At 38.8% G+C, this 19,079-nt stretch overlaps 6 protein-coding genes across 6 annotated transcripts; 5 read left to right on the top strand and 1 right to left on the bottom strand.

Moving 5' to 3' along the window:
• The first annotated feature begins 85 nt into the window (after window positions 1–85).
• On the top strand, window positions 86–1,844 carry LOC106318835 (CBL-interacting serine/threonine-protein kinase 2-like). The gene has a single exon (XM_013756974.1). It carries the CDS (start codon window positions 258–260, stop codon window positions 1,596–1,598), a length of 1,341 nt encoding a protein of 446 aa, XP_013612428.1. The 5' UTR covers window positions 86–257; the 3' UTR covers window positions 1,599–1,844.
• Window positions 1,845–2,005: 161 nt separating this feature from the next.
• Window positions 2,006–4,183, top strand: LOC106318836 (dr1-associated corepressor homolog). The gene is made up of 6 exons (XM_013756975.1): window positions 2,006–2,310; window positions 2,601–2,673; window positions 2,793–2,886; window positions 3,116–3,268; window positions 3,369–3,426; window positions 3,533–4,183. The coding sequence occupies exons 1-6, from the start codon at window positions 2,278–2,280 to the stop codon at window positions 4,028–4,030; spliced, it is 909 nt and encodes a 302-aa protein (XP_013612429.1). The 5' UTR covers window positions 2,006–2,277; the 3' UTR covers window positions 4,031–4,183.
• Window positions 4,184–6,384: 2,201 nt separating this feature from the next.
• LOC106317170 (WAT1-related protein At5g07050) lies at window positions 6,385–8,472 on the top strand. Its single transcript, XM_013755023.1, has 7 exons — window positions 6,385–6,602; window positions 6,708–6,770; window positions 6,879–6,995; window positions 7,092–7,347; window positions 7,539–7,700; window positions 7,905–8,056; window positions 8,143–8,472. The coding sequence occupies exons 1-7, from the start codon at window positions 6,394–6,396 to the stop codon at window positions 8,393–8,395; spliced, it is 1,212 nt and encodes a 403-aa protein (XP_013610477.1). The 5' UTR covers window positions 6,385–6,393; the 3' UTR covers window positions 8,396–8,472.
• Window positions 8,473–8,672: 200 nt separating this feature from the next.
• Window positions 8,673–9,240, bottom strand: LOC106317629 (putative RING-H2 finger protein ATL69). Its single transcript, XM_013755413.1, has one exon. It carries the CDS (start codon window positions 9,144–9,146, stop codon window positions 8,673–8,675), a length of 474 nt encoding a protein of 157 aa, XP_013610867.1. The 5' UTR covers window positions 9,147–9,240.
• A 2,389-nt stretch (window positions 9,241–11,629) lies between these two features.
• LOC106319255 (protein ASPARTIC PROTEASE IN GUARD CELL 2) lies at window positions 11,630–14,008 on the top strand. Its single transcript, XM_013757532.1, has 3 exons — window positions 11,630–12,178; window positions 12,698–13,178; window positions 13,385–14,008. The coding sequence occupies exons 1-3, from the start codon at window positions 11,702–11,704 to the stop codon at window positions 13,744–13,746; spliced, it is 1,320 nt and encodes a 439-aa protein (XP_013612986.1). The 5' UTR covers window positions 11,630–11,701; the 3' UTR covers window positions 13,747–14,008.
• Window positions 14,009–15,666: 1,658 nt separating this feature from the next.
• On the top strand, window positions 15,667–17,163 carry LOC106313503. Its single transcript, XM_013751316.1, has 3 exons — window positions 15,667–15,978; window positions 16,412–16,546; window positions 16,639–17,163. Exons 1-3 carry the CDS (start codon window positions 15,802–15,804, stop codon window positions 17,002–17,004), a joined length of 678 nt encoding a protein of 225 aa, XP_013606770.1. The 5' UTR covers window positions 15,667–15,801; the 3' UTR covers window positions 17,005–17,163.
• The last annotated feature ends 1,916 nt before the right edge of the window (window positions 17,164–19,079 follow it).

The following is a 19,079-nucleotide window of genomic DNA, read 5'->3' as shown; positions in this document are numbered from 1 at the left end:
GTAATAGCAAGCGCGTTAGGTTTGACAAGTCCACAGGGAAACAACATATGCACTCTGTCTATGTAAGATTTTAATTTGATTTTGGAATGTTTCATGCTTTCTTTTTCAAGCACTATCTATAAATAAACAAAGACACAGATGAATAGAAGTCAAAGCAGAGATCTGCACGTCCTTCTTTTGTGTCTTCTTCTTCTTCTTCCTCTCTACTGCTTCTCTTTTTCTTGTTTTAAAAAAGATCAAAAATCTGTAGACTAAGGATGGAGAACAAACCAAGCATACTAACCGATAGATACGAGGTCGGGAGATTACTAGGCCAAGGCAACTTCGCCAAGGTCTTCTACGGAAGAAGCGTCCACACAAACGAGAGTGTAGCTATCAAGATGATCGACAAGGACAAACTCAAGAAGGTCGGACACAGCGAGCAGATCAAGAGAGAGATCTCCGTGATGAGCCTCGCCAAACACCCAAACGTCGTGAATCTGCACGAGGTCATGGCGACCAAAACAAAGATCTACCTCGTCCTAGAGTACTGCAAAGGCGGAGAGCTTTTCAAGAAGATGGTCAAAGGCAAACTCGCCGAGAACGTCGCTTGGAAGTACTTTCACCAGCTCATCGACGCGGTTGACTTTTGCCACAGCCGCGGAGTGTACCACCGCGACATCAAGCCGGAGAATCTCTTGCTTGACGAGCACGACAACCTCAAGGTTTCTGATTTCGGTTTAAGCGCGCTTGCCGAGAGCAAGCGCGCTGACGGTCTGCTTCACACCGCGTGCGGCTCGCACGCCTACGCTTGTCCTGAGATTGTTAACCGTAAGGGGTATGATGGGACTAAAGCGGACGTATGGTCTTGTGGGGTTGTCTTGTTTGTGCTTTTGACTGGCTACCTCCCTTTCTACGCTTCGAATCTGATGGATATGTATAGGAAGATCCGTAAAGCGCAGTTCAAGTGTCCTCGTGAGTTCCCTCCTGAAGCGAAGAGGCTGTTGTGTAAGATGCTGGATCCTAACCCTGAGAGTAGGATCACCATCTCGAAGATCAAGGAGAGTTCATGGTTCAAGAAAGGTTTACCAATGAAGCAGAAAAGGATTGAGAAGCAAGTCGTGGAAGCTGAAGGAGTAGGCTCCGGTTCAGGTTCAGGTTCAGGTCCAAGCGAGCCGCCTCCACAGCTTTCAAGCATGAATGCCTTTGATATCATTGCATTGTCTTCGGGGTTGGCACTGGGAGGACTATTCGGAGAAGTGTACAGCAAGAAAGAGTCTAAGTTCACATCTAGAAAGCCTGCTTCGGAGATCATTTGTAAGCTGGAGGAGGTGGCCAGAGGGCTGAGGATGAAGATAAGGAAGCAAGAAGCGGGGCTGTTCAAGATGGAAGGAGGGAAGGAAGGAAGGAAAGGGAGGTTGTTGATCGATGCGGAGATATTTGAAGTGACGGAGACGTTTCACTTGGTTGAAGTGAAGAAATGTAGTGGGGATACAATGGAGTACCAGAGGCTGGTGGAGGAGGATCTTAGGCCTGCTCTGGCTGATATTGTGTGGGTTTGGCAAGGGGAGAACGAGCATGTGTTGCGTGGTTTGCAGGAGGGACAAGAACCATTGTAGAGATCAACAAATAAGTGAACCATTTTTTTTTTTACCTTTTCTTTAACATAGCTTGCATTCATTGTAGAGATAGCTGATTGTTGTAACCTTTTTATATTTTGTGTTTTTTTTTTTTTTTTTTTTTTTGCTTACGTTTGTGAGTTTTTATTGAGGTTTGGTTGATACAAATAGCAGAGAATGTGGCGGTAAAGTGTATAAAGTTTACACATTGTTATCTGTTGATAAACTTTCTGTTTCAGTTGTCAATACTCTCGTATGTGTTACTCTGTGAAGTACATTAGATTCAAGGATCGGTTTAGAACATTTTTGAATCAGACCGGTCTGTATAGATGAGGGGTAGTTTCGTCTTTTTGATTATAAGTTAGAAAAAAGGAAACAAAAGATTTGTTTGCAATATTTTTAATTGTTTTGACGCGTTCTTTCTTGTGTTTTGTTTTATTTATTCCACTGAAAAAATCGTGAGGATATGATCGTACGGACGAACAAGTCGGAGAAGAGAAGGGAGTGGTCGGCGTTGGATCTGGTTTTGTGGGCAACCACGAACTCTTCCCCCTAATCACAAAATTTCATTCCTTAAAAAAAAAAAAGAAAAACGATTTCTCAGTTCTGATTTTCGATAAAAGTTTCGTCCTTTTGGTTCGTTCCGTCGGTTTCGTCTGATCGCGAGATCCAAACAATCATGAGGAAGAAGCTCGACACACGTTTCCCTGCTGTAAGTTTTTGCTTCTTTTTTTTTCGTTTCCAGATTCATCACTTCCCTGCTCGATTGATTGATTGATTTGATTGGTGGGTTTTGCTACAATGTTTTGTAATTTAATTATCTATGATTTCGCCGGATAAAACTTCCTACTTGATGATTGGGTTTCTAATTCGAATGATTCTTTTCATGTGCTACGATTTGAGATTTTAAAGTTATGATTTTTTTTTTAAAAAATATTTATTAAGGATGGATCTTATTTATCAATGAGTGGGTTTGTGTCTTATGTGAGTGAATTTTTGCAGGCGCGTATAAAAAAAATAATGCAAGCTGACGAGGATGTTGGCAAGATCGCTTTAGCTGTGCCTGTCCTAGTTTGTGAGTCACTTACTTACCTCTCTCTCTCTCCTTTTTTTTTTTTTTTTTTTTAACTTTGAAATTGAAAGGACTTTGTTTTTTAATCTTTTTTTGCTAAGTTTCTACATTATTCACAACAGCAAAAGCTTTGGAATTGTTCTTACAAGACCTTTGTGATCGTACCTATGAAATCACCCTTCAGAGAGGAGCCAAGACCGTGAGCTCTTTGCACCTGTAAGTCCATTGCTTCACACATCTTTCTTTCTATCTATCTACCCATCAATATTTGCTTTGTGACTTATAGGATGTTATTTAACTTTTTTTTTTTTTTTGGTTTGTTACCATTTCTTATTATGTCAATTGTCACATAACTTTATATACCTTAACTAAACAGAAAAATTCACCAGCCTTCTTTATGTTATTGTACTGCATCCAAATTCATTGATTTGTCTGTTTTCTACAGAAAAAATTGTGTGGAAACATACAACGTGTTCGACTTTCTGAGGGAAGTTGTCAGCAAGGTTCCTGACTATGGCCATGGGCATGGTCACGGTCACGGTCACGGTAATGGCCAGGCTGATGCGACCATGGACGATCGCACTATCTCCAAGAGAAGGTTGGATCCTTTGTTAATATCTCTTAGCTTAGCTCTGTATTGTATGTTTGTTTTTCTGGGACTCTTGTGACAAGTTGATATGCTGTTTTTGATTGGCCAGGAAGCCTACGGGGGATGAAGCTAATGACAGCGATGAGGAGATAAAGAAAACCAAAGTGGTGAGCATATTCTATTATTACTCGCTATTTTGTCTCTCTTTTACAACACTAATGCAAAACCACAGTGTCTTGATGTGATGCGTTCCCTATTGTGTGGTCACTGCAGCATGAGACGGGGCAAGTGGGACCCAGTGGAAGGGGTAGAGGCAGAGGGCGTGGAAGGGGACGTGGACGAAGTGCTAAAACAGCTGAAAAGGAGCTTCTTCAACGCGAGATGGAAACAGAGCCAACCATATTGTCAGCACCACCACAGCTTACACAAGACGGTATCACGATGCTGCCTTCACAACCACAACAAGACACTGAGAAGAAGGAGGTAGATGACATGTCTAAGCAAGAGCTGCAAAGTCCAAAAGCAGGTAACGACGACACAAACTCAGGGTTAGGTCGAGATTTCGATCTGAACACACAAACCCTCGAAGTAGAGACAAAGCCACCAGTGGTGGTGGTCACAGCCTCAACAGAGACAACAAAACCAGAGGAGTATCCGGGTTGGTCCATATCGGATATAGGGAATATGGATCCAATGCAGCTTGCTAGTATGGGTAAGAGGTTAGACGAAGAGGAAGAGGAAGAAGAAGATTATGACGAGGTGGATGCTTGATGCTGAGACCCACATGTTAGTAGGGATTAAAATAGAGAGTAGCAGTGTTATGTAGAAGATGTATCATATGGCTCTTGTTGCTCTTCTCTTTTCTGTATGGAGAAAATATTGTAGGCCCTTTTTAATTATTATTTCGAAAAGTTTGAAACCTGATTGCTTTTTCATCAGCCTAGACTGATTCAGAAAATCTTGCATCATTTATCTCAAAAACCTAACCAAGAGTATGTTTTCTCTATTATATTCAGACTGGACATAGAGACCGTCCAGCTTCGATGATCTTCTTACATTCCCTATAATATAAGGAGGTTATTTAAAGTTGTCAAGAATTTGCAGAAACTAGAAAGCAAGTTGATGTGGTGTAAAGTGACGCAAAAAGAACATAATAAACAGAAAAGATCCAACCACTCTTGGCTTTACATACTACGAGAAAATGAGAAATCATACCAACACGTGACCGTAGCAACAATTATTTCATTTATATTCCAAAGTATCGTTTAATTTTTTTGCAAACGGACTAAAAAAGTAGTAATTTTTCATTTTATTTTTATTCGATATAATATTTTATTTGAATTTTGCTAACTAATAAATTAAAAATAAGATAAAAGCTAGAAATTTTTTTAATATGAAAAAGCAAAACTACATGTATACTGAAAAAATTTAACACGCCGATACTGGCGGCTAATGGATCTTCTACATCTGTTCATCCCGCCCACAGATTCCACTTCGTGTGACAGGTTGTGCATTAATTTTTTTGGGCTCGAAAATCTTGTTTACTAATCATATAATCACACCTTAACTTTTCTTTGTATTTTGTCCTCACTCGTATGATATCACGAATCATTTCTATTGATATATCACATATTTTTTCACTACTCTAATTCATACAGGTTTAACTCTGAATTTTTTTTTGGATGTGTAACCGAACAAAATAAATGCATTTTAATTACATAAACAATCAAATCAATCAATATATACCATAAATCAAAATATTACGCAAAATTTATAAACTGAAAACGATATATAAAACGGAAAAAGAAGTAATAATTTCCACTTCTGTTTAACTGAGCTATGATATCATAATAACAAAATTACTTCTATCTCAATTTAAGTTAACTACGTGTGAACGATATTGTTTATCCATTGTATATTACATCTCTAATACTTATGGATGTGAAAATTTGCTTATAGTTAGATTTTCGACTTTACAAAAAATACAGGCTCCGAGACCAGCATCACACTCTCCTCCATTGTTATATTGATTTCAAACTCATTTTTCACTCCATGTTTGCGACGACAAGAAACCGATTAATCGTACTCTCCTGACTCACTCAAAATCTACACGTCGTATCTCCATTTCTTATTAGAGATTAAATTGTAGCCGTTAGATTAGAAAGAGTTATTTACTTTTGTGAAGGGGTAACTTAGCTTTTGAATGATTTTATAATATGATCATATGGTCCAAATTCGAAGATTTTCACACCTTAATGCCTTCAATGTCATTTGTTTGCTTACCTCAAGAGTCACTACAACGATTCCTTAGATGCTCCCCCTAATCCCTCCCGTTACCTGCCACATGTCCGTTTCTTTTCCCCCATTTTTCCAATATCAACTTATGTTCCTTCTCGAATCATGCAAGATTGCAATATTATTATACAACAACTTTTCTTTTGTTACGAAACCAAAAGTGCGTTTCTGATTATCGGATATAACGTTTATTGGGTGCCGAAATTACTTTCAAATTGATGTAGGTTTTTTCTCAAAATGGAATCATATACTTATATACAAGAACAAATTAAAACAAATAATTTCAAGAGAAGGGAAAGTAGCAAAAATCTAAAGCATTATTTTTTTCTTTTGAATAATGAATCTAAAGCATTAGGGTCTCCCATAGAGTAAATTAGAGTTTCATAATCCAATCCTAAAAAAATACTGCAGTTTTGTGGGTAAATTTCCTAGTCCATGCCTAATACCTACTACATCAGCGGTAAGATCATCCGTAGCTCAGCTTCTGGCTAGCCTGTAAACTCCAGGCCATTTGCTCATATATATTATATATATTTTTTGCTAAACATTTGCTCATACATGAAACTAGGTAGCAGGTTTGTTTCATAATTTGTCTACTGAAAAGTTTCATAGTAGCACATTAGGTTATGTATAATGTATGATCTAAAAGGGGATTCGACCATCATATTTGAGCACCAATAACTATAGAGGGGAGTTGAGAAAGTGACGTCAACCAAGAAACCTAGAAACATTAAACAAGAAGTAGAAAATACATGACCATGTACGTTGCATCTTACTATAAATACATAAGACCACTTCAACATATTTCTTACACACTCCAAACACACAAACTAGAAGCAATGTCGATGGAGAAGCTTGGCTGCTGTGAAAGCTTCCTCAAAAGCTCAAAGCCCTACTTCGCCATGATATCTCTCCAGTTTGGCTACGCCGGCATGAACATAATTACCAAAATATCCCTCAACACCGGTATGAGCCACTACGTCCTTGTCGTCTACCGCCATGCAATCGCCACCGCCGTTATTGCCCCCTTCGCTTTCTTCTTCGAAAGGTTATATATCCGTGTCTTTTCATTACATGACTTTTTGAAACAGAGATTCGTCAGTGAACAAGAAATTTGTTAATGGTTTTGTGTTTTCGATTTTTACTTTTACAGGAAAGCTCAGCCGAAAATAACTTTCACCATTTTCATGCAACTATTCATTCTCGGCCTTCTTGGGTTGTTACTTAATCACTATCTCCATATAACTATGGTCTCTTGGACGTTTTATAAAATAAACTAAAAAACAAGAGAATAACATATCTTTCCTATATAATAAATTAACAGGCCCGTGATCGATCAAAACTTCTACTATATGGGGTTGAAATATACGTCGCCCACGTTCTCGTGCGCCATGAGTAACATGCTTCCGGCTATGACCTTTATCTTGGCCGTTCTATTCCGGTACGTAAGTTAGCATAATCATAAATATTAGGCAAACTGATGGTTTTTTCAATGGTATAATCATTTATAAGAACTATTATCTAATTTGATTAATAGGATGGAGATGTTGGACGTGAAGAAACTGTGGTGCCAGGCGAAAATAGCTGGAACGGTGGTGACCGTAGCCGGAGCCATGTTAATGACAATTTATAAGGGACCCATCGTTGAGCTATTTTGGACTAAATATATGCATCTCCAACATGCTAACGACACGACACCGTCTAGCAATTCAAATGATAATAAAGATTTTCTAAAAGGCTCCATCCTCCTCATCTTTGCTACCCTTGCATGGGCCTCCCTCTTCGTTCTTCAGGTACAATGAGATTATACTTTGAAGCTATCCCTAAAGTAACCAAGGGACAATAATATATTTTGTTTTATATTTTTTTTGTGTTTAAGTGAACAGCCAAAATTTTACTTTTGCAAATTTGTTTTTGTTAGAGGGTGCACTTTTACAATTATTCACTCATTGTTTATTGGTTGGATCATGATTTATGTGATTAGGCGAAGATACTAAAGACGTACTCGAAGCATCAGCTTACTTTAACAACACTAGTTTGCTTCATCGGAACATTACAAGCAGTTGCTGTGACGTTTGTCATGGAACACAACCCATCAGCTTGGAGAATTGGCTGGGACATGAACCTCCTTGCCGCCGCTTACTCTGTAATATTAATTTCTCTCATTTTTATATATAGCATATATAAATACATAGATATACAATTTATATATATATATTCTCACAGTGAAATTAAGTAATCTGGTAAATAAGGTCATGGACCACTTGGTTGATTATCATTATCTGCTTTTTGAGATTAACTCTATGGACCTGTTTAACGGATTATAATTGGTTTGTTTGTAAATTAATAGGGGATCGTGGCATCAAGTATCTCATACTATGTGCAAGGGATAGTGATGAAGAAAAGAGGACCTGTATTTGCTACTGCCTTTAGCCCTTTGATGATGGTTATTGTTGCAATCATGGGTTCTTTTATTTTGGCAGAAAAGATCTTCCTTGGAGGGTATACTTCCATTTTGCATCTTTTTCAGTAACGTACATAACATTCAATAACGCAAATGAAAGCTTATCGATTTGTTTTTGCAACAGGGTGATTGGAGCAGTACTTATTGTAATTGGACTGTATGCAGTCTTGTGGGGAAAGCAAAAGGAAAATGAAGTAACGCATTGTGAGATTTTAGAGCGTCCCACCAAGAATATCGACCCGAGTAGTAAAGTAACTGAGGATGTGGAAGCTAATAATGGAACTGAAATGAAATATTCGGACTCTATACTATCAACGATTGTAATCAGCGCTCCAGCTTCAGAAACAACTTTGAAGAAAACTATCCAAGAGCCATGAAAAGATTGCATGAAGAGAATAATAAAAGACTACTTTTGGTCGGATATTTGTGTGTATTTTGTCTTTTTCACTTTTAAATTTTGACCTATATAATTATGAAATACGTGTAATAGCAAGAACTCTAACTTGCGGTTTATCAATACGAAAGTTTTCACCCTTATTATAACAAATTTGCACCATAACAATACTCACTAGTTCTAATCTCTAAGCACAAAAAAAGAGTAAGATAATTGGAGCCAAGGAATGTTATGATTGAAAATAAGAAGTCTTTTAACCTTCACCTGATTTGAAAGGCGACTGGGACCAAATCAGACAATGGTGTGGCAAGCCTAGACGGAGCCGGTGAGTTTCTACAAAGAGGACACGTGGCACTTGTCCGGAGCCACTCATCAACACAATCAGCATGAAAGCAGTGATTACATTCCGGTATACACCGAACCGGATCTCTAGCTTCGTAATCACATAGGCATATCGAACATGGACCGTTATTGGGCCTCGGTAATCTTCTGCTCTCTCCAAGCACTATCCTTGGATATGACTCTATAACAGGCCGGTCCAGCCCGAGCTTCACCTCAGCCGCCGGCGAGTCAAGAACTCCCTCGCTCGTGGCTCCGTCTCTTGGAGCAGATTTTAACCTTATGCATATGTATGAAGCGAGCATTATCGTGGAGATGAGAATGAGGATGCTCACCGCGATGCCGATGCCGTAACCAAGTCCAACCCCAGTGGCCGGAGGATTTGTTGGAAGCATTGTATATGGAGAGAGTTTGTGAGAGAGAGAAATAAACTAAAACGTGGAAGGAGAAGAAGAGTTTGTATAGGAGGAGACAAGTTTGGCGTAGTCCCCGGGCAAACAATTAAATGTTGCTTCAGAACATTGTTATGTAGTATATTTTAATTGTGGTTATATGAAGTTATGACCTTGAATCTTTCTATCTTCTTATATTATTATGGATCGTTGACTCTAGATCTTTAGTGATTCTATAAAAGGTTTTATATTTTAGCTCGGAAACCAACCCAAAAAGTTCCTTAGACGTTCTGCAAAGTCTCAAATGTTCCCCTTTTTCCAATGTTATATGAACATTTGTATATATGATAAATATTCTGGAAAATGTTAGTGATCATTTGAGATTAGATTTTTTTTTTTTTTTTGTGAAAAGATTTGAGATTAGATTCGCTCATCTGATTATGACATCAGTCGTACAATCGTTCCATCCGTGTACTAAGCAGGGTTGGACATTTTTTTTTTTTTTTTTTTGATAACTCAGGTGTCCTGCCACTCATCGACAGGACGATAGCCAACAGGGCGATATAACCCGTACATTGGCACCCGTACATCGAGAGCGCAGACTAGCCGCGTGGGCGGCCAAACGGCTCTCCACGCGTTGGCTCCTGGAACGCTGCGACCCGTATTTGAATACCTCAGTGGCCGAAGCTCGAACTCGAGATGGCGGGCACCCCAGTCGAGGTTCCTATACCACCTGAGCTAGAGGCTCCGGGTTGGACATTTTATCAGTTAAATTTGATTCGATTCGTTATTCGTTTCGATCCGATCCAAAAATTTCGGACATCCGTAAACTTTCAAATCAAAGCAAATAATAAAAATCAATATCCGTTAAAATCGAAGCAAATCACAAATATTAAAATTTTGGGAAGCGGATATCCGATCTGATCCGACAATATATAAATACATGTATATCTTGATTATATTCAAAGTTTTTAATGTATAAAATTATATAATTATTATTCTAACATATGATTTGATAAATTCTGTTCACATTATTATTTATATAAAAGTATTACATAAAAGGAAGAGAACACATTTATGACAATTATAATTTTTTTCTTAAGTTTTGTGTTATTATAATTGTTAACTAAGTTCAAAAAATTTACAAAATATGTAGATTCACTACTTCTTTTAATTTTTATCATATATATCATGCAAAAAATTTTACAAAACAAATTGTGTCAAAATTTTAAGATTATTTGTATTAATCAAAACATATGAGATATCCGTAAGTATTCATAAATATCCGCAAATATCTATTTACTTTTCGGATATCTGTTTTTCTGAATATCTGTATTTTTCCGAAGCAAATCAAATAAAAAAAAATTAGATATCCGTAACATACGAAACAAATCTTAAATACCTTCAAAAATTCGGATATCTGATCCGTGCCCAGGTGTAGTACTAAGTGCATGGATGTAATGTACATTTATCTTTTGATGAGTGCTAATTTTTAGTGACATCACTATTTTCAATTGAAAATGAGCTCATGAGTAAAATCCTGAAGTTAGTAAAGTGATTCTCATTAAAAAAGAATGAGCTCCTCTTTTGCGACAACATCTACATTAGCGAAAAAAATTATCTACAATCATTACCGCAAAATTATGTTTTTGCGTGATTAGTGGGATTTCCTTTTTGACCTAGAAATCGTAGAATCGTGTTAGTGACAGAGAAGGAGTAAAATTGCATTTTTTTTTTGTATTTACTACATTAAATAATTACTCAAAATACTAATAAAAAAACAACATGGTTTTTTCGAAATATTCCGTACATGGATTAAGAATAGTTAACAATGAGTGTGAATCACATCGGGCCACATGTGATCAGCCCAATCTGTGCATAAACCCATCTGTTAAATAAAATATATATATTTTCAAAGGAAAATATATCTCAGAATTCAGAAACCATTTTCTATTTTATACCAATTGCAAGACAGGCATGTTTATTATACTACTTTGCCCATCAATAACAAATACCCCACCAAAGTAGTGGAAATCACAAGAAAGTATCTTTTGCACTACCGGAAGAGTAAAGAAACAGATGAAGAAATACACTGTTGGCCGACACCAATTTCACAAAGGAAAAGAAAAGATAAATAATAGCATGGTGAATAATTGTGGCCATACCAGCACCAAAGTTTCACCGGTTCGCATGCTGCGGGCATATACTCTTTTTTTAATGTGAATTGTTGGATATTTGAAAGCATACCCCATTTACTATTATGAATAAACCACATGTAAGGACAAAAGAGCTCGTGTTATGGTAAAGACTCCACGGTTAAAGTAACTAATCTCTTCCAACTAGAAGCGAGAGCTTAAGTTAATCCTATTGACACCGCCGTTGTACTTCGAACTCATAACCTTATGATAAGTGGAATAAATCCTTGATTTGTTTCATATAGTTTTAATATAAGTTTGGTTTTGTTGTACTACTTGGTCATTTCGTAGCTCAGCCCACTATATATACCCTCTCATGCCACCACCAACTAATATCCCATCCAACCCAACACATACAATACAATGACCACTCTGGTTATATTCCTCCAACTTCTTTTCATCATTCCACTAGCACTTGGGTTAAACCACCCAAACTGTGACCTCACCAGCACTCAAGACCAAGGCTCTACCCTAAGGATTTTCCACATAGACAGCCCTTGCTCACCCTTCAAATCTTCATCCCCGCTCTCATGGGAAGCGCGTGTACTCAAGACTCTGGCTCAAGACCAGGCCCGTCTCCAGTACTTGACAAGCCTCGTCGCCGGGAGATCTGTGGTTCCTGTCGCCTCAGGGCGTCAAATGTTGCAGAGCACAACGTACATTGTCAAGGCTAAGATAGGTACACCAGCTCAGTCTCTACTCTTAGCCATGGACACGAGCAGCGACGTGGCTTGGTTGCCTTGCTCCGGCTGCGTTGGCTGTCCTTCAACCACCGCCTTTTCTCCGGCCAAGTCCACCACTTTCAAGAACGTCAGCTGCAGTGCTCCTCAGTGTAAGCAGGTATAATAAACACACCTTCAGATATAAATAATAAATATGTTCCATAGAATGTTTTTGATTATAATTGTATTCTTCACACTATTTTATAACATTTTCGTAGCTTCATTAATGCTCCATAATCGACTTAACATTTTTGGCTCATGTATGTCACTTACTATAATAGTAGCATAAACTTTTTAGTCGTATTATAGTAGTAGCAACCTGCAACTTGTTTTCATCTTAAAGATCTAAGCATGAGAATATTGTAGTCCAAACAAGGAAATTATATTCAAACTAGTAGTTTTCAGATCTAGAATTTATTTGACTAAATATTTTAAAAAAGAAATAATTTGAACACTATTTAAATTTTATTGTTGGTGAAAAAGTTTTTTTCACAGATAGTGAGGTCCCATGTGGTTAATAATTTGATTATTCCACCCAAAAGTCTGAAAAATAATTCACGGGATTACAGAACACTCACTAAACCAGACCGACACGACACATTGCACTACTAACTCACGTGAACACGCTTGTTAACAGGTACCCAACCCCACGTGCGGATCACGCGCGTGCTCTTTCAACCTCACCTACGGAAGCTCCTCCATCGCCGCTAACCTCTCTCAGGACACCATCCGCCTCGCCGCGGATCCGATCAATGCCTTCACCTTCGGTTGCGTCAACAAGGTCGCCGGCGGAGGAACCGTCCCTCCTCCACAAGGCTTATTGGGCCTAGGACGAGGCCCATTATCACTCATGTCACAGGCTCAGTCACTTTACAAGTCCACGTTCTCGTACTGTCTGCCGAGTTTCAGGTCTCTGGCCTTCTCTGGATCGCTGAGACTCGGCCCCACCGCCCAGCCCGTGCGCGTGAAGTACACGCAACTCCTGAGAAACCCGAGGAGGTCTTCTTTGTACTACGTCAACCTCGTTGCGATCCGCGTTGCTAAGAAAGTCGTCGATATACCGCCGGCAGCTATTGCTTTTAATCCCACCACTGGCGCGGGAACCATCTTTGACTCCGGTACGAAATAACATTTTGCAATCCGGTTTGGTTTCGGTTTAGATTTTTAATTATTGGTTTTCCGTTTGAATCTAAGACAGTTCCGGTTTGGATTTTGCATCCGTAAGACTTAAAATCGGTTTAATATCGGTTTTCTTGACTAATAAATACCAAATGTATTTAGGATAGGATCTTCTTAACCGGCTAACCGGGCATCTGATTTGCAGGTACCGTCTACACGCGGTTATCTAAGCCGGTTTACGAGGCGGTGAGGAACGAGTTCAGGAAGCGCGTGAAGCCACGTACCGCCGTAGTGACGTCACTCGGAGGTTTCGACACGTGTTACTCAGGGAAAATCACGGTGCCGACAATAACATTCATGTTCAAGGGAGTGAACATGACGATGCCAGCGGATAACCTGATGTTACACAGCAGCGCCGGGAGCCTGTCGTGCCTCGCCATCGCGTCGTCGCCGGAAAACGTGAACTCTGTCGTCAACGTGATCGCAAGCATGCAGCAGCAGAACCATCGGGTCCTGATCGACGTTCCCAATGGACGTCTAGGGTTGGCACGTGAACGATGCTCTTAAGAAAAGATGAATGAGACAATAACTAATTAAGAGCGTACTAGTAGTGTTTGAGCAGCGACTTGTTTGTTTGTGTGTTTTTGTGTTTTTGTGTTTTTTCATTTTTGTCTTTCCTCGTTCTGTCTGCTTCGCCACTTTTCATGTGTTTGTTAGAGGACGGTGGTGTGTAGCATTTGTCTACTCTTATCAATGTCATTTGTATGTGGTTTTAACCTTTGTTAAATTATCTCGAGACTCGGGTCAAAACTAATAGAATAAACTATTACCTGCTGAGTAAACTGTATGTTTGCTCTTTAACTGTAATAATTTAGCAAAAAAAAAATACATACAAAACTATTGTTTAGCAATTTTAAGAATGCTATAATAATGATAGATGGTAGATCACATATGATAAAATTATAGAATCACATGTTCGGACAATTTGATACATTTCAAATGGAGAGATATGCAAGTCCATGCACTCGGTGCGTTTGGAAACAGACGGTTCAGATTTACTGAATATGATTATGATCCGGTGGACTGACCGGCCTTTGCTTCAAAGATTAATACATTTTAGAGTACAGAAAAAAAATTGAGAGCATGCGTTTGCTCCATATCCCCATATAATCAAATACAGTTGGATAGAAGTGTTCCCCGAAATGCTTAGAATTTGATCTAATAGTATGAGTAGTTGATAAAAAGGTACATTTCGAATGTTTTCTTTATTCTGAAGTTACATGAAATTTTGTTGTCGTTTATTAAATCGGTGCTCATCAATACATAGGTCCCTCGGGCATAGCTAGTGGTTATTCATACTCGTAGTTTTTTTTTCTCAGAAAAAAAAAACGTCAAAGCTTATAGGGTTGTGTGGACACTGGAATGTGCATAAGATATTAAAAATACATCACTCAATGGCCAACTGCGTTAGATATCAAATGTCATAAATGATTATGCGAAAGAGAACAGAGAAACTGGAGTCAGTGTACATTTAAAATTGAGGTTCATTTTCTTATTTTGTACAGAATTTTAATTTCCACCAGAATTTTCCAACGACCTACTACAACTTGCTAAAATCTTGAAGCTAGCTCTCTCAATCACCAAGAAGTTTAAAACGTGGAAGAAGACTAGAAACAAAAAAAAAATTGTTACACCACACCAACTAGCACACACAAACTTTGTTATAAACTATATGTCGTATCCATCATGTAATTAACACCACAACAAAGCTCTACTCTTGGTTCAGTCGGCACAATATTATGATGTACGTTTTCTTTTCCTTTTGGAGATAGATATTGGTTTTTTACTCCACAACGGGAAAGTGTGATGTGAATCTCACATGCTAGAGGCACAAGGCATAGTGGCTAAGTCACTAACCCACGGAGTCTTCTTTGGTCGATGTGATGATTACGTTGTGTGCAAACTGAAATCATTCGTTATAGCCCTTATAGAGAACATTATGAAATGAAGAAAAGGGAGTGTGGAAGATGACAACACAAACACACAAAAAAAAAAGAGATGCGTAAAATCTCCATAAACAAAAGGTGAAAATAAATTACCGGTTAATGTTATGAACTAATGCAATTTTTTTCACCAGAGAAAAAAAACTAATGCAAATTTGAGAAGGACTAATTCGTTTTAATGGATATTTGATTGAAGTTAGTGAAACAATTTGCAAAATTCATTTGTTACCCCAATACTATATTTTTTTATTCAAGTTTCCAAATGTTTCATCAGTGCATATATATCTTATGTTTCAATTATTTATTTAATTCTTATAATATTTTAGTGGTAAGTAAAAATTATTGTGAGAAAAGGCAAAATAAAATAATTTATTTGTTGATATTATTATTATAGTGGGAGGGGCTTAGCAACTTGTATGGGTTTTAGATTCTGGGGTGGGCACTTACACGCGTAGCCTAAATGAAAAGCCCACACCACACCACGCAGCACAACACACATCATCATCGTCTTCTCTTCGCTCTTTTCCTCCTCACATATTATCTTTACCTTTTCATCACTCAAAAAGACAAAACAAACCCAAGAATCTCCTGTCCGGACCTCCTCGAATCTGAGGTAACCATGTCTTGCACTTCCAACGTCTTGCTATCCCCAAACGGCTGCGTTTTGGCATCTCCTAAGCCTCTTGGCAGATTCCTCGGCGCCAGGTCGGTAGGACGGAAGCTTTTCGTATCAGTCGTTAGAGCTTCTTCCGATGATCCTGATTGTAATGCCGAGGAATGTGCTCCCGACAAAGAGGTACTCGTTTTCTTACACAATCATTAATTTTTTTCAGAAGTTGCTGGCAAAGTAGTGCTGTTCTGTTTTTTTTTGTTATTACAGTATGTATGAGTTAACTTTCAAATCTCCATAGATTATGGATAAAGTCACATTCTTTTTGATGTTTTAATATTAAGATTTGTAGAAAAAATTGTTACTTTTACTGAAACCTCAACACCAGTTAGAATTGACCATACATTTGAAGAAAAAAATGATTTTGTTTGGTGGCAAAGAAGTGTAGCTCTGTTTTTTTTTGTTAGCGAACTTTCGAATCTCCATGGTTATATAGAAAGGCCCATTCTTTTGATGTTTAAGTATTAAGATTTGATAAAAAAAGGTGGCTACTTTTAGTGAAAAATCATGCAATTGAAAAAAAAAAACTTGATGTTGTTTGGATGGGTGAAAAACACAGGTTGGGACAGTGAGTATGGAATGGTTGGCTGGAGAGAAGACCAAAGTGGTGGGAACGTTTCCACCTCGGAAGCGTGGTTGGACTGGCTACGTTGAGAAAGATACTGCTGGTCAGACCAATGTTTACTCTATTGAGGTTTGTAATATATCCACTCATACCTTCTTCTTTTTAATTAATTTTACTCTATTTTGGTTTAAGAATATAGTTTTTATTGTTACTTTGTGCAGCCTGCGGTATATGTTGCAGAGGGTGCCATAAGCTCAGGCACTGCAGGGTCCTCTTCTGATGGGGCTGAGAACACAGCAGCAATCGTAGGAGGCCTTGCCCTTATCGCAATCGCGGCAGCATCCTCTATACTCCTCCAAGTCGGTAAAGATGCTCCATCTAAACCAAAAGCAGTGGACTACAGAGGACCGTCTCTTAGCTACTACATCAACAAGTTCAAGCCTTCAGAAGTTGTTCAAGCTTCTGCCCCTATCCTCACCGAAGCTCCACCGGTGGCTCAGGAAGAAACTTCACCGCCGGAAACTACAGCCAGTGAGGCTCAGCCGGAGGAGACGCCTTCTGTTCAGGCAACAAGTAGTACCTCTTAAGGGGTTATTTAGCCTAGGGAGGGAATCGATTTATTTTGTGTAAAGATGACATGAATCCTATACCCAGATTATGCGTCTTGTTAATATTCGGATGTAACTATATGGCATACTCTCTCTTTCCTCTATGAGTTGGTGTTATAAATCAAGAATCAAATCCTATTCTTGTCTTCAGTTGCTTTGACCATGAGGAACAATATCTTGGTTTTGCCATAGCATATAATCCATTAACGAAGACATGCTGAGACTTTGTTGTGATTGGGATCTTGCTTTGGACCAAGAAAGGTTCTAGCTTCAAGTTGATCTACGGTGAATTATGAAAGTTCAGGGACTACCAGATATTTGAACTAAAACACAAGATACCAAGAACGCTTTCTTGTATATTAGAAATCTGTTAAACAATTCTCCTAAATCTGTTTAATCCGAATTACTCTCAGTCACACACGACTAGAGACGGACCAATTCCTAATCTATCAGAACAGAAACCATGAGCTACACCTACAAGTACTCGTCTTTCTTAAGCTCTCAAGAACAAACCTCTTGCTCTAGCTTTTCAATCAATAAACAGTTAACCTCGATCTACCCAAAGTAATCAGGTTAAATACCCTTAACACCATACCCTAGTTGCCTAATTATTGTGATAAGCCCAAATCTTCCAAATCTTCTTTGCTTCACGCCAAAGTAACATCTTGGAACCAATGAGACATTGACACGTCATCGTCTCATAACCGACTTGTAACAGCAAGTTACACTTCCCATATTGTGCATAACACATCCTCTGTTTCTCAATCCGACAAGCTCCTTTTCTTGAGCTTACATTCTCCCCCTTTTTATCTGAATGTGACAACCTATGCAACCTGCAATGTAAACATCCACGCAGCACACATATCCAAGACAAAGAAATCTACTCAACCAGTGATCATCAACTGAAAACACATTTTTCAAATAAGTTGCACACGGAATTAATAAAAGCACAGTCGAACCAAGTCGAACCACATAGTCTGAGTCTTAAATAGTACAAGATGCATTAAAATGACATTAAGCAGTAAGACATGATCATCTTACGCGTCTTCCTTATCTTCATCCTGCTCATCATTTTCTTCAAACCCTGGATGAGGAACATGTTGCTCATAGTCTCCCCCTGCATAGGTGCACATTTAGAGAAAAATCATTCGTTAGACATAGAGTAGAAAATAAGACAAAACACTGTGCATCTCCCTTACTCCTCAGGCGAACTCGAATGGCTTTGAGTCCCGCAATGGCGCGATTGATGTCGTCCTCAAGGCTGGCAGCACTTGAGTCTGCTCCAGACCCACGACCAGCCTTGACATCCTTGACAACAAGCTTCGGTGTTCCAGTGAACTCATCATGAAGCAAGTCAGGAGTTATAGTACGCTGAAAGTGGATAACCTGCTGAATCAAGTTAGGGAACATGATACACCGAGTCTTCTCTGTCTGAGTGTTCGCTGCCATTGCTATTATGTGATCATAGACGAGTTTCTCGAAGTCAAATCCGTCATGATGATGAAGCATGTAGACGAACCTGAGTCGCCTTTGGTTCATTGAAGTGTAGTTCCTGGTGGGAATCCAATTCGAGCAGACGAGCTTGTACAGAACCTGATTCGTAGCTGTGAGATACTTCGAACTCATGTTCTCACCTTGTCTTATTCGTCCATCGGTGAGAAAACCACAAACTTCATCAAGACGTTCATCCATCCAGTTAGGATCTTCTTCAAACCCCGGAATGCAATACATCGAATTAATCAGACTCGGAGAGAAATCAACAAGCGATCCTCTAACATACACCGCTACACCACCATCGTCTCGTTCCTCAGCTTATTAGCAATGAATTCGCGGATTACATTGGGCTGATAAGGATCGAGATCAGTGAGGGTATGAATCAAGCCTGCCCCGATCACAATTCTTCTGACATCAGAGATATTCTCGTCTGTGAGGGAGATAGACTGCTGAGGAATGAAATTCCGCCCTCTGAGCTCTCTGAAACGCTCAGTCGCCTCGACTGAGAAGAAACGTTCAGTCATTGGCATCCTTTTAGGCCGCATAAGCTCTGGATAGAA

The sequence above is a fragment of the Brassica oleracea genome, chromosome C9 (assembly GCF_000695525.1).
Source record: "Brassica oleracea var. oleracea cultivar TO1000 chromosome C9, BOL, whole genome shotgun sequence".
In the NCBI taxonomy this organism is placed as follows: Eukaryota; Viridiplantae; Streptophyta; class Magnoliopsida; order Brassicales; family Brassicaceae; genus Brassica; species Brassica oleracea.
Note: the sequence above shows the minus strand (reverse complement) of the source record. Positions and strands in the feature narration are given on the sequence as shown.

Coding starts and splice junctions, on each gene's coding strand:
- LOC106318835 (XM_013756974.1), top strand. CDS start 258: ATGGAGAACAAACCAAGCATACTAACCGATAGATACGAGGTCGGGAGA.
- LOC106318836 (XM_013756975.1), top strand. CDS start 2,278: ATGAGGAAGAAGCTCGACACACGTTTCCCTGCT. Junction 2,311..2,600: donor TCGACACACGTTTCCCTGCT/GTAAGTTTTTGC, acceptor GAATTTTTGCAG/GCGCGTATAAAAAAAATAAT. Junction 2,674..2,792: donor AGCTGTGCCTGTCCTAGTTT/GTGAGTCACTTA, acceptor TATTCACAACAG/CAAAAGCTTTGGAATTGTTC.
- LOC106317170 (XM_013755023.1), top strand. CDS start 6,394: ATGTCGATGGAGAAGCTTGGCTGCTGTGAAAGCTTCCTCAAAAGCTCA. Junction 6,603..6,707: donor TTCGCTTTCTTCTTCGAAAG/GTTATATATCCG, acceptor TTACTTTTACAG/GAAAGCTCAGCCGAAAATAA. Junction 7,348..7,538: donor CCTCCCTCTTCGTTCTTCAG/GTACAATGAGAT, acceptor TTATGTGATTAG/GCGAAGATACTAAAGACGTA.
- LOC106317629 (XM_013755413.1), bottom strand. CDS start 9,146: ATGCTTCCAACAAATCCTCCGGCCACTGGGGTTGGACTTGGTTACGGC.
- LOC106319255 (XM_013757532.1), top strand. CDS start 11,702: ATGACCACTCTGGTTATATTCCTCCAACTTCTTTTCATCATTCCACTA. Junction 12,179..12,697: donor GTGCTCCTCAGTGTAAGCAG/GTATAATAAACA, acceptor GCTTGTTAACAG/GTACCCAACCCCACGTGCGG. Junction 13,179..13,384: donor GGGAACCATCTTTGACTCCG/GTACGAAATAAC, acceptor TCTGATTTGCAG/GTACCGTCTACACGCGGTTA.
- LOC106313503 (XM_013751316.1), top strand. CDS start 15,802: ATGTCTTGCACTTCCAACGTCTTGCTATCCCCAAACGGCTGCGTTTTG. Junction 15,979..16,411: donor AATGTGCTCCCGACAAAGAG/GTACTCGTTTTC, acceptor TGAAAAACACAG/GTTGGGACAGTGAGTATGGA. Junction 16,547..16,638: donor CCAATGTTTACTCTATTGAG/GTTTGTAATATA, acceptor TACTTTGTGCAG/CCTGCGGTATATGTTGCAGA.